This window comes from Saccostrea echinata, unplaced genomic scaffold (genome assembly GCF_033153115.1).
Source record: "Saccostrea echinata isolate AGI-Se365-2 ecotype Australia unplaced genomic scaffold, CSIRO_AGI_Sech_v1 ptg000054l, whole genome shotgun sequence".
NCBI lineage: Eukaryota > Metazoa > Mollusca > Bivalvia > Ostreida > Ostreidae > Saccostrea > Saccostrea echinata.
This window is the reverse complement of record NW_026889803.1, coordinates 19,553,131-19,567,894: the sequence shown is the minus strand read 5'-3', so window position 1 is coordinate 19,567,894 and position 14,764 is coordinate 19,553,131. Positions and strand designations below refer to the sequence as shown.

General features: G+C 31.3%; 1 protein-coding gene across 1 annotated transcript; it reads right to left on the bottom strand.

The window, feature by feature from the left end:
- Positions 1–1,833: 1,833 nt before the first annotated feature.
- On the bottom strand, positions 1,834–14,758 carry LOC133206376 (conserved oligomeric Golgi complex subunit 4-like). Its single transcript, XM_061342326.1, has 22 exons — positions 14,642–14,758; positions 13,280–13,362; positions 12,908–13,022; positions 12,194–12,295; positions 11,780–11,852; positions 11,142–11,335; positions 10,734–10,890; positions 9,792–9,898; positions 9,657–9,709; positions 9,228–9,324; positions 7,954–7,993; positions 7,649–7,767; positions 7,300–7,385; positions 6,885–7,104; positions 6,703–6,765; positions 6,487–6,543; positions 6,006–6,152; positions 4,365–4,448; positions 4,166–4,267; positions 3,689–3,817; positions 3,370–3,461; positions 1,834–3,066 (listed from the first exon to the last, which is right to left on the bottom strand). The coding sequence occupies exons 1-22, from the start codon at positions 14,750–14,752 to the stop codon at positions 3,024–3,026; spliced, it is 2,274 nt and encodes a 757-aa protein (XP_061198310.1). The 5' UTR covers positions 14,753–14,758; the 3' UTR covers positions 1,834–3,023.
- Positions 14,759–14,764: the final 6 nt, after the last annotated feature.

The following is a 14,764-nucleotide window of genomic DNA, read 5'->3' as shown; positions in this document are numbered from 1 at the left end:
TTAGTGTAAATTGAACTAAGGAAAGGCAACGTGACGTGTAACATCATATACACAGAGAGAGAGAGAGAGAGGTCATTGCGACCCTTATCCACTTCAGAGACAACCGATTAAGATTTCCACTTCTGCGCATTTTAAATAAATCCTGCCATTTATCAAGGTTCTTTCACCCACCATGAAATGCGATTGCGACCAGCATAGCCTAAAACTGCATTCAATTTTCCTCTTGATTTCATTGCCTTTCTCCATATTGTGGATGACAATTTATAAAACTGCCTAGCTCATTATAGTATCCTGGCTTTCTTTCAGTTCTAGTGAATTCCTCTTACTTTTCGACATTTCATTGAATATTAAATTTATTTGCGAGTCTGCATAACTTTATTGAAAACCAACAGTGATGAAACTGAAACTGCTGGTTTGTACTTATAATTGAGAAAGAGAAAAAGTAGCACCTGACGAGACTTAAGTTTAAAAATAAATCACGTACGGAATCGTACATATTCTGGTGTTTTCTAAAACGTTGTACCGAGAATTGTCGAAATCAAATCAAAACTGTGGTGTAGGTCGATTAAGATGTTGAAAGATTTCCGCATTTTGTTGTTTTTAATAGTTATGGCAACACTGATAAGTATAGAGTCTTAGTTCAGTACACTTGTCTACCATGTTTATTGAAATTAGACCAATGCTGAAGGTAGCTTTACGAAATGACGTCACGTCTTATTTTTGTTTAAAATAAGGATTCCATACTTTATTCTATTTTTATTAACCATTAAACCACCGGAATTTTAAAAATCCATTAAAGGACATCGTGCACGTAGGTTTTATATACATATGTTACAAGTTTTTCAGAACAAATTGGTAGAAAACAAGGAGCGTTTTGAAAGAATATTTCGCTAAAATTCCTATATTATGACGAACATACATGTAATCTTTGTTAAGTTTACTTGTCATGTGTGGATCTAAAGGGGGGGGGGGTGTTCGGACCCCCCACCCCTGGAATCTGCAGACTTACTAAATGTATATTCTGAAACAATTAAATAATGACTTTGGACCCCCCCCCTGAGAAAACGTGAACCCCACCAACATCAGCACGTTTTTCTTTTTTTGCTTGTCAAGAATTTTTTCACCCCCCCCCCCCTTTGCAAAAATCTGGATCCGCGCCTGCTTGTGTACCAATTTTTATTGAAATCAGACCAAAATGTAGGATGATTTTTTGAGGAAATATTTTTTTTAGTACATGTAACCGATCCAAGATCATTTGTCGAAATTCAAAATTAGGAATTCTTGTGCAGTCAACTTGTAGGAGGAATTTCACATAATTTTCTATTACTAGTGACCATGGTGACTTCCTTTGTCAAAATCCAAAACCGTTATATAAAATTATGAATCTCAGTACAGTCTACTTGTGTACCATTTTTGAAAAATTGTTTACAGACAGACAGACAGACACCAGAGGCCTGTTCAACAGAGCGAACGTTCGAGCGCTCGCAAACGTTCGCTGTGTTGAACAGGCCTCAGTATAGCTAATGACTCAGAAGAAACTTCTATTTTTAACAAAATAACAGATTTCAATCTCCCGTATTTTCGTATATGAAAAATTATATACAACATTCACCGAAATTCGTGAAAATTTTCTCTAGCTGATAAATATCAAATCACTGAGTATCAGCGAGTCGGTGACGTTAAGGTTTAAACCATACATCCAAAACAGATTTTCATTCACATTAAGTAGAAATAAGATAAAGTGCACATGCAGTATAATATAGCATCTTGTCTAACAGGACTTCTGGACCGTCAATTTGATTGCAAGAGTACGCAGATAAAGTGAAAGGAAGATAATTTTGTATGATTTTTTAATCATAAAACAGTTTATTCTTATTTAAACAAGCTTAAAACTGCATTCAATAAATTAAATACATTAAAGGTATACATGAAAACCCCTTATATAATTTCCATAAAATAAACCCAACATGCAGGTATTTATACAGAAATTTTCAAGTGTGTCTTGGTCATATCAAATGCTAGAATACTAGAAATACTTACAACCATTTTCTTGAAAAAAATGAAATTCATTTTAGAAGTCTGATTAAAGCAGAAATAACAATGCATAACAGAAAAAAAAAACTAAACAAACAAACGAAAAAATTCTGCTTATATGGATTGTTTTCATTCAATGACATAAAATTCCAGGTTGTCTATGGAAAAAGAGGTATAGTCCATGAGGCTTCATCATGGTGAGGGAAAATTACAAGTTTTTCGGTATCATTTAATAAACATTGTTAAATGTGGATTCTTACTTATGGGTAAATACTCACATAACTTAAAATTTTTCTTCAGCCGCAACAAGGAATGTTATTACAGTGTAAACAGTATGATGACTTTCGTTCATAAACAAGGTTTTTATCATAACCTTCCATGGCTAGTAAAATTTGAATATTACCAGTAATAATACATTGAAAGTTTATAATTATTTTCTTTCTAATGTCTGTTTTAATTTATAAAAGTAAACTAAGAGAAGACTTGGTTTATAGCACAATAAAATAACAAATGCATATACAGGCCATAAATGATATAAATATTTTTCAGCATAATTTTTTTCATTATAAGTTTATATGTTGATATGTAAGAATTAAAAAATATGTTCCCAAAACATTGTAACAAGTAATAAATGTTACATATTTTTAAATGCATACATTCTAGTGATCATTAAACTTGAGATTTCTCAACACAATGCTTTCATACCTCCATACAATGCTGATATGAAAAACCCTGCTTAAAATCTGTGTTGAATTTACTAAATCTGATTGTACAATTCAATTAAGACAACAATAATCAATAATTTACACTCCTTGCATTCACACAAGTTATTAACAAAATCGCTGCATTCCTACATTCAAAAACAGGTACACAGACTCACACAAACACACACACACTCAGACTATTTTGTTTTTCCCTCTGAATATACTACATGGAATTCATCACATTTCAGAAGTTGAACACAGACTTTGTATCACAGCTGTCAAGGTTTATAATTTGAGTTTCTTGATTTCTTCAGATCTGAAATCCACCCTAGGAGATAAAAGATCTTCATTATTCAAAATTTATTTATAAATGCAAATATCTAAGCCACAGTCCAATGGACAGATTGAACTTGAACAGCATATCATGAACATATTTTTCTTTGCATCATCCATTTAAAAATTTAATATAAGTACAATTTACCCTTTTTCTTGATGATATTTAAGCAAATTTTATTTTCTTTACATATAAAATTTCAACTGCATTTCAAATCATTTTTCTTTTTTTCTTCAAAAATTGTCCAGTTTTTGCTAGTTGCATTACTAACAAATCTTAAAAATCAGCAGAACTTACCTCAATGAGAGAATATTTCGGACCTCAGTTGGAGTCAACCTCCAGGTCAAAGGTCCAGAATTTGGCCCCCAGTAATCTAAAATCTCATTCACCTTTAAAAAAGATAAAGTACATAAATTATAAATATAAATTAATATAATACTGGTAGTGTTGATACATGTACATGTGTATGCCGAAATTCACATCACCATCGCATGAAACAATCCAAAAAGTACAAAGTCTAAAATGGTACTACATGTATTTCAAGAAATATTGTCTTAAAAACATGCAATTTTTCTTGGTAGATAACACAGTGTGATATCTGTGTGCATCAGCTTACTCTCTCTAAGTTGAGTATGGTTGCCATTTGTGTCAGTCTTGCAAATTTATCCCTGATTGTCCATGTGGTTACCGAAGACAGGTACCCGACAAGGGCACGTAACTCTTTGTCAAACTGTAAACCACCCAGCTGAAATAAGAAAATGTAAATTCAGGTTTTGTCTACTTTTTTAAACTATACTTTTCAGTCTTTTCAGACTCTATATGCCAATCTGAGGTCCCTAAATGACGGTAACATATAATTTGCTTTATCCAAGTTCAAATTCTAAAGGAGAGGCTTTCATATACAATTGAAAATTTACTTGAAACATAAGCTTAATACAGAAATCAAAATTTTCTATTTTAAACAGCCAGTCTCTAAATTTAACTTTTGGTTGCTGCACAATATTCTATGTGCATGTATACATTAACAATAAGTGAAGTAAAGAAGGCAAAAATAATAATCCTTGCTTTAAAAAGTTAATGAATCTTTTCTTACTCTGTTAAAACTTGTTTTAAGGACAGCCTTCTCTAGCTGTGATGTCACTTCTGCTGTCACATGACCAACAAATGTGTCATAGTTCTCCGCGGAAAGAGCACTCTGTTAAAAGAAAGCAGAATATTTGACCAAAAATTCACCAAATAAAAGCACTTGTTATTTATTAATCAATATTGTGTGCAGAATTCTTGACACTCACTTTAAAGGTGGCTAACATGCCATCTATTTGCAGGATATAGTTTTGGACCCATGGATCATTTGCTTCATAATTGGAGAAATCATCCTACAGTGCAAAGAAAAATCTAAGAAAATTATTTCTTACATTTTATTGCATTAATAGAGTATATATACATAGCAGGGATGGGGTAATTGAAAAAGTAATTGTATTTGACCGTAATTAATTACATTTTTTGAAGAAATTGGAAGTAATTTGTAATAGAACATTTTTTCAATTACTTGTAATTGTAATTTAATTAATTACACTGAAAATACACCACGTAATTTCAATTACTTTTTCAATTACATTCAATTACTTTATAATTTATATAATACACATTCATGATACATTGTCACCACTACCTCCCCATTTTACTGTCTTTTATTTCATTGTAAAACATATCCTCAATCCTTCAATTATACAAAATCTTAAGTTAATGTTTACAAGCTAATAAATGATTGGCTTGATAATAATAATCTAGTTTCTTTCTAATCATTATGTAAAATTTGATTTTTTTTATTTTATGTCTATCAAAATTTTGTACCCCCCTTCTTAGGTCAGCTATTCAACTATGAAACACACATTTATTATATTTCAATCTTTGTTGTGGGTCAATAATAAAGAAAAAGAATGTGTGTCATTAATTAAGTTCTCTCTTGTTGGAAAGAGATAATTGCCCTCCAAATAACAGCTGTTAATTGCAATCAAAACAAATCAACTCCTCTAAAGGGATATTCGTCCCATGCTTTAGAAGACAAAGCCAATGAGATAATTATTTCAATTAAAAATGCTCTGCTAGCTTTAGAAAAGAAAATCTTTCAATCTGATAATTATTTTAACATCTAAACAGATTTTTAGTGAATAAATTTTGTATCTGAAAAAGTTATGTTCTGTACAAGTATTATTTATGAAGTAAAAATGTTCACCATAAATAGCAATTTAGGATGTTCAGGTTACTTTCAAAGGAAATATTTAATTAGAGGGGTTACAGTTGTGACTCATTTTACATTATTAAAATACCCACTTTTAATCAAATATCATAAGCTTTGCAATTTATGTACATGTAGGTTTTGTGTGGAGGAAACTGCATCAAACTGATCTCGGATAGTTCTTTAATGTTTTGTAAATAAATATTATAAATTAAACCACAAAGATACACAATGCCTAAATAGCATATTATTTCTTGTATTGTTTGTGCTTAGGCTGAGCTTATATACAAATGAATGATGTTCTGTATATTCATTGACAAGGATTATAAAAATTTTCAAAAAAATTAAAAACGTAATTTGTAATTTAATTTATTACTTTTGCAAAGTAATTGTAATTTAATTAATTACACATCTTAGAAAACCTGTAATTTAATGGTAATTTAATTGAAAAAAAAATCAAAGCAATTGTAATTTAATTAATTACTTTTTAAAGTAATTGACCCCATCCCTGGTACATAGAAAGGATGATGTTCAATCACATTTATTTTAAAACCTCTAAAATTTGATTTCATTATAGAATAAGCTTCTTGCATAACAACTGTGTTATTTTCCCCACAATTTCAGAATATCAGTTATTTTCCTCATGATTAAGATAAACTCTATTTAAGTGAAGTTATAGTCCATCAAATCATACTTCCGAGATATTGTGACTAGTAGACAGGAAGGCATCTGTGAGGGGTTTTAACCGAGGTTTAATGGCACTACTGCTGAGTTGAGAAAACCCGAAGTTGACCACTTCTTTTAACCGGACTGCCACATTACCAAGATCTGATACACAAGTCTACAGTGAAAGAAATGGAACCAATATTTATAATCACTATTCTAACGGTGAACACAAATATCACATGCATAAATTTTATGTGTTTGTTCAAATATTATGATATTAACATATTTGGGTACTTTTTATTTATCAAAACTCAACAATTGAAAGAGATAACAATTCATTTTGCTCATTGCTTAAAATCTGCCTCAACCAAAACAGCCTTTGGTCTTATGACTCAAATTCATCCACTCCTAATTCAAATGATTTTCTCTTAATCATATAGCTGAATCTGACTTAATATGCATGGGTTTATATTGAATATTAAAAAAAGTATAATTTTTGACAAAATTACCTGTAGTTTTGCTTTACTCTGCTCAGAACTTTTACTAAACAGCCTGTGAACTTCTTCCTGGAATCAGATAACACATACTCTAGAGAGGTTTTAAAAATCTCAAAATACATTCTCATTACATTTCCCATCTCTGTAAATCCATCATTAAGTTTTTTTTATCCACATTCAAGCATGTCTTCCAAAAATTGAAGAGGTACAGTGTATATGTATTCTCACCTCAATATTGGATTTCAATGATTTACAATATTCACAACTGACTTCTGCATTATTCATTGCAACCTACAAATGGAAGAAAAAAATAGAAATCAAACTTCCTCCTCAAGAAAATAGCTTCTTTAAATGCATAAGAAAAAGACATTTAAGAATATTTATTGAGGGAAAAAAATGATACACTGTACCAGAAATTGTGTCTTGGCCTTTTCCTGATCAGAACTCTGCAGCTTCCCTTGTTGTATACTGGACTGCACCATATTGTACGCCTGAGTGAGATCAAAGCCCGAAGGAAATCCTGCCCGGACTCGGCTGAATAAAACCTCTCGGAAATCCTGCTCTAACACTGTACTAGCGTGGTTTAACATTGCACAAATCCCATCCACACTGGAACTGGACACAGCTCTCCTGTAAAAGGAGGGGGGAAAAAATTTACAAACTTTTGATTGGGGAACTCTTAATAAAATGTACAGGTTATATGAATTCTCTAATGCATAAATTTTGAAGACACTATACATACAAGATGAGGAAAGGGTTTTGCAAGTTTTTTTTTTTTTTGTAAACTGCAGTGGTATAAAAAGCGGAGTTTCAATGACAACATACCTAACACACTTTTTAACAATAAAAAAGGAATCATCTACCATACTAGATGTATGTGTTGACTCATCTTCTGTATCCATAGAAACAGCCTAAAACAAGTAAATATTTACCCATCAATCTATATTGTATATATAACACAAATCTCTCTATTTCATAAATGCTTCTGGATTTATTTAATATTCTTCACATATATATTTAGGTAAAATAAATCAATAGATAATTGACATTTTTACCATAAAATTTTTCTGCTCAAATACCTTGATCATCTTTACTTGAAAAATCAAATTGCTTAAAAATAAGTAAGTTGTAACTCACATATATATATGTTTTAAATCTTTGAAATGCTACACACCTTTAAGACCATTTCTCTCATAAAATATTCTTCCATCATGATATAATTTCCTATTAACTCCTGCATAAGACGATTTAAATCACAGTTGGATATAAAACTATCTATCTCTTTAACTTTTTCTGAAATGCAAATTAAAGAGTTTAAGTACCAAAAAAAACCATAACAGATATTTTATTGAAAAAATATTTTGTGTTTCCATAAACTGAACATAGAACATATAATTAATGAAATAATGCTGCATTGATTAGTTGGAACAAAATGTTTTGAGGTTTAGAATTAATTTATGCAATGTTACATGTACTTACCCTTAAGAGTTTCATCACTATATGCTAATTCCATATCTCCCTGAAAAAAAAAAATTAACCTCATTCACTCAATTTCAGAAAATTCATCTTTTAATCATTTAAGGTATGTCACTCGTGAAATTTGTTATATCAAGGATTTTTTGAGAAGTATATTTTGGATAAGTACTCATATAGTATGACTCAAAATCGCAGAGAAAACAGGGGGTCAGTGTGCATCTGACTGAGCTACGGTACAATTAAGTTGACCTTTTTGCACTTAAATTTTAACTCTTTGGTTAATCACTTTAACCCTTATCATATTTTATCAGATGTAACCATGGCAATAAATATAATCTTATTTTACGTAAAATAGTTTGAATAATATTTATCATTGAACAAATCTTGCAAATTAATGCGCGTAAATTATTGTGTGACCTTTTTGCACTAAAAAAGTAACATATTTGGGGTATTAAAAATCTAAATGGGCAATAAAATATTTTCTTGTATCAAACTTTTTACGACTTGAGTGCTGATCAGTCACAAGTATCGAGTAGTTTTAAATAATGAAAGAAAAAGCTGGGGTCAGTGATGTAAATTTTGAAATATTGGTCAAAATACGCGATTTTCAGGTCAAAAACTGTGTAAATTTTATCTTGACTTCTTTAATATATCTTCATTTCTCGGCAAAGTTTGTTGAGGGAAGGTGTAAAATTTGCTATAAAAATATAAATTAAGACCTATATTTAATATTCCTAGCATATCATAACGGAAAATATTCTCTGAGTAAAAGTATGTGAGGCTAAAAATCCAAGATATTAAATTTAATAAATGTGCTGGTTTGCAGAATTTTCTGCTAAATATCCTTCCACCACAAGAAATAGTCCCTCATAAATTTTGCTTCTTCATGAATTTTTTAGCAGTTTTTTTATTGAATGTTGAACAATTTACATTGTTTCATTTAAATATGTTATGAAAATGGAATTTTAATAAATAGTTTTGAAGTAAGAGGTTCTGCCTGAACTTTTCTAAAAAGCTGACGAGTGACATACCTTAATTCACTATTCCAGTATTTTACAGTAAATATACAATTTTGATAGCTTCAGAGTTGAAAAATAAATAAGAGAGCATGGTTTGTGAATCGTGTTGCCTTGCATGGAAATACTGATCAACAAATTACCATAAAGAAACTACAGTAGCAATATACACATGTCAAGTTCCATGCATGTACTTTTCTAAAATTGTCTTCTGGTATGATGAAACCAGTAAAAATATTTATTTTAAAAAAAAATACTTACCACAGCTCTCCTCCTGAAAAATCGTAGGTAGAGTTCTGTTCTGGTATTTAGTAGCACCATTTCGGATAATAATACATCTAATACTTTAGGATCAAATCTGAAAATGATAAAGTGCAATTATATTTAACAGGGTAACAGATGCACTTAATAATTACAGAATCATTGCTAATAAAAACATCTGTACATGTAAGTGTATATTGGAAGAATTCTTGAGTATAACGTAACTTGTTGCAATAACAGACAATTACTTTATCATAGGTAAATTTTACTGTGTATATTTCTTGCAATGTTTATCAACCTTTACATGTGTAAAATTGCCAACACTAATCAAATGTTTTATTTTTCTGTTTGGATCCTGGTATTTTTATCTCCAAAATAGCTCATATTCTATCAAGATTTCCCCCTTTAACAACAATCAAAGTGACTTACTTTTCTGTTGCATTAGGTCGATGAAAAACAGCATTCTGTTGCACATGTTGAACCTATAAAAAATGCACTTAGTCACAGTATTTCTCACTAAACTACTGCATATAAAACTGAAAAAAAAATTATTTTCATACTTACTACTGAATCAAAATCTCTTTTCAATTTGAATTTTTCTAATATCTGTCTAGCTTGTCTGTCACATTCTTTCTGGAGAATTTTCATAAGGTAAAATAGTTTTCCAGAGCCTGTAAAAGAAAAAAGCAAATGCACTCTGCGAGGTATTAACTAATAATTTACTGTACATCTTCCTGCACAACATAAAGGTGGCCTATAAAAACTGTTTTACACAAAATTCTAAGAGCTTTATTTAAGCTGTAGTTTATAAAATTCAAAATGTAGTCAAAACTCTTTATCTTGAACTAGATTTGGCAATCCAAATATCTGAGGATTGAAAATAAAGAAGTAAAAATACAAAGAAAGAGTGGTTGGGATTTCAAACTCACTTCAAAATGTCAATGGTGTTCAAGATATTGTTGATGTTGAGATACCTAAATTCAACTGTATCACTCAGTCTTTACATTACCAAGTTCTTATGTGAGTCTACTAAACTTTTATGTCTATACTTCTAAAGTGAATCTGTCAATCCATAATTATCAATAACCAAGTCAGCATAAGAATGTTTATATTTAATTAATCAAGCACTGCTCTCTGATGTTATTAGTCCTCATGAAAAAGTTCCTCTCCCTAAACCAGTTGTTGCCAATCATAATTATATGCATAGGAATACCGTATAAGTGGAAATTTTAGTGAGACACAAATTTAGCAATTTCTCCTTAAAAATCAGTATTTCATTTCAGTGAGAAGTAATTTTAGTGCTTTTAAGGTGTATAGAAAGATAACGGTAACCTCTGATGAGGAATAAATTTTTAGCAATATTTAAATTTAGTGATCTCAACACCCTCGCTAAAAATGCCAAAATTGAATCCTCGCTAAAATTTCTACTTATACAGTATGTTCAGTCTGATAGTAAAGTAGACAGACATGTCTTTCTATCTTTCTCTCTACACTACAAGAACTTACCAAAATAAGTTTCCACCAGTGGTTGTCTAACTTCTATAATACTGGCGATTCCCTCAAAAAGCTGTGTGGCAGTCTCCGCATAAACCACATTGGCATTCTTATCTCGACTGGTCATCGATTCAGCAATTTTCAAATTACCACGGCTTTTCTCAGATATCTGAAAATTAAAAACACAGTATAAAAATTTAAAGCTTAAAAAAAAAATATTAGTCTCAAATTGAAATTCTGAAAGATTATTTAACGTATGACATTTTATGCACCAGAGATGTGAAGTTAGTAAATTTTTAACCCACAAGATGAATCGGTGAGAAAAAAAAATTACTGTCTTCATGAATGCTCATCTTCTGATAAGAGTACTTTTAATAGGAATAAAAATAAAATAGCAGCAATTAAATATTTCAGTTTTACCTGTGCAGATAAGAACTTCCCAAATTTTGTCAATCCCTCCTCATGAAGACCAATCAGAGGAAAGATCTTGAAGAATCTTTCTATGGAGGCAAAATCCCCCGTATGGACGGCTGCATCAAACTTGGTGTTCACGATGGATTTCAGCTTCTCCTCCGCTTCCTGTAGAAGTTTGAAGGACATGTCCAGGGTGTTCCCTGTTGACCAATTTAATACATCAATATTGCCAGAGAACTACATGGTTCATTCATATGCAGCTTTGATTTTACTGATGGTCATATTCTTGCATTTATAAGCATTATCTATTGTTAATCTGTCAACTTATCTACATTCTGTACAAGAGTTATTCAGCTGGAAAAATGACACTATAGCAAAGTATGAATGCATAAAATATTTGCTGTATTTTCCCTCTTGAAAGCTGTTTGAAATCCTCTACACCATGGAAAGTCTTTTGTAAAATTGATAATAAATATATAATCATAGTTCATAAATAATTTTATCTGCCTGCATATGAATAGCATCAGGTGTGTGCAGTTTTAATTCGGCACATATTTCTTGTTAAAAGTGATGCAAAGAAAATATGAGATCAAACAACATCTCCATTCCATAACACAATATTTTTTCGCTCAGTGGAAACCTACCTTCGCCAGATTCTTCAGACATTCTTAGAATGTTTTCATCCAAGCTTCTAAACCTGTGAACGTGACCTGCTGCCTGATGTGAACACAAAAAAGTATCTTATAAAATTGCAAACAAAATATAAATTGTAATTTTTATCTAAGGATCAAGATTGCCCTTTTTCAAAAAAAAAAAATATATATACTCATAAGAACACCCATATGACAACACATATGGTTATTTGGCTAAGACACGAAGATACTATAATATTCCAACTTTCATTCTTGTGCTATAAAACTCCACACACTACGTAATTCTAATAAAGTGCCATTCTAACCAACCTACAAATCACTCATTCAAACATAGACTCGATAAGGTAAGGTTTTGCATGGACAATTCCCTCAAAATAATTATTATATGTATAGCTTTTGGTGTACCTTTTCATAGTCCTCATTTTGAAGGGCAGTCTGTACCCCATCTGTACAAAACTTCAGATCCAAAATATCCTCGACTCGAGTTATGCAAGCTGTAACTTGGCTCTATAAGTAAACCAATACAATACTTGATGTCTCCTATCGACTTCATATCTCAAAAAAATTATTGGAGACTTGAAACGTTCTACAGTAAAACAGTGAAGTCACTTCAAGTCAGGTTACAGTGAAGTCATGGGAACCTGTGAATTTACTTCGCTATATCCGTAATTTGTTTTACCCTTATAATGAATTCATAAAAATACATACAGAGGATATTCAATATTTTGTAGTTGGATGTGGAATTTATTTCACAAGTGGGACAGAATTTTTTTGATATTTTCATAAGTGCGAAGCACAAGTAAAAATATTAAAAAAATTCCTGTCTCACAAGCGAAATAAATTCCATATTCCACTGCAAAATATTGAATTATCTGTTCATTACATTTTCTTTGATTTTCCCTTTGCCTCGGTCTTTTCAGGAAACATTGTCACAGGCTGTGATGTCATAGTTGAGCTGAAGAGCATGAAATGATTGACAAGACCAAAAACAGGATATGGCCACATTTTTGATGGGGGTGGGAGTGAGTTTTTTTTGACAAAAAAAAACAAAAAAACAAAAAACAAAAAAAACATAGAAGACTGTCCTCACTTAACTGACATAAGAAGTTGGGTACTTACTTTAGCTACATCCAGCTGTCTCACTTTGCTGCTGACATTTTCAGCCAGGGTGGAAGTAAAGGAAACCATACTTGAGAGTTGTTTGGAATCTGTCTCAAGAATCTGAAGATTAGGTCTGAAAACCCCCCAAAAATGACAAATAATGAATCAGGAAATCTTTCTGCTTTCATAAAAATAATTCAATTCTTAGTTATGTTTTAGAAGGATAAAAGATATGAGTTACTAACAGTCATTTTGAGTTACTAACAGTCATATTAAGTTCAATTTTTTTTATAGATGGAAATGCAGTTAAAAAAAGAGTCTTTCTATGAAAAATGCAGCTGAAATACCTTTAAATAATTTTCTTCTTAAATTGATAAATTCATTACTTACAAGATCTTATGAAGACCACTCATCCTATTTTCAAGAGTTGATTGATGTTCTAAAAGATTGTCCAACTCTGTGTTCATTTCCTCCTGCAAAATCAGTAAATTCCAAATAAAAATAAGTCTGAGGCTTTTTACACTCACAGCATAAGTAGTTCACTGGTTGTTTCATTCAAATAATTTACAACCAGGTGCACATGCAAATACATGTACAGGGTTGTCCCTAAGAATTGAAAAAGCAGGGGAAATTTAAAAAGTAGAAGGATGTTTGGGGGTCCTCCCCTAACAGAGGGTTTAGGGGGAATGCCAGAGTAACAGGGGGATTATGTCATTACAGGCCAGAAAATTCCCCAGCTCCTGGGTCTTAGGGTCACAACCCTGCATGTAATACCTTTCTTCAATAGAGACTTCAATAAGAAACTTTTTATTAAGCATTAAATACACTTATCTTGACTTTCAAAACATCATTTAATGTATAAAAGTTATTAGATCTATTTCTTAATTTAATTTTTATATATAATTGCATGAAGTCAATTAAAATAGTGACTTTTATTATAAATTTAAGGTGATAAGCTTACAAAAAAAAATACGAAATTACCCAAAGATAAAAACTTGCATCTAAAGCATTTACAGTTAAAATGATAAATGTCCTACAGACCCATTTACTATGAAAAATCCTGAAAGTTCCGAATGTCAACATGGTGTGTAAACTTGAAACGAGTAAAAGACGTTGGTGAAAAAGTGTTGAATTCTTCCATTATATGGATTAAATTTTTAGATGAAAGGTATTTACAGTCTTAAAAAGGTTTGTTATGATTAATTTGACTGTTATTTTCAATGCAAATTCATTAATTTTCTCCAAAATCGTTTCGGAGCGATTCTGCAATTATCTGCAACATTACGGGTATATATTCTAACTGTGGTGAGGGCCTGTTCCGAGACACAGTTAGATTATTCTAACTACCTAATATCATGTGCAGTTTGAAGAGTCAGATCTAAATTAAAACTGAATATGTATCTGCGCTTGCCCTTACGGTCGCACCGTCAACATATTATTTTGAGAAACATTTTATCCACTTGGGCTGAAACCTAAATTACACTTCCTATGTAAAAAAGGAATTGGGCTACTGCTTAAACATATAGAAGCCATGATGATAAATTGTATCGGACTGAAAGATAGATGAACGGGGATAAGAACTATCCAAGCTTCCTTAAGAACTACCCAAGCTTTCTTAAGAAAGTGTTTACAAGCATAATTAAAACTGGTAAATATTTGGGAAGTGTCATGATTCTGAGAACTATGCCGGGTCAGATAGAAGACTAGCGTTTTTGACACATTAATAGAATATCAGCTTTTTCTGTAAACTACCTCTTCTTTGCATAATTCGTCAAAAGCATTTTGAATATCAACCATGTTCACAAGGTTTTCGACCCCATCGAAGGTTGGGAGGGACGTGGCATCACTCCTGGACGCCGCCATCTTTGAAAAGCT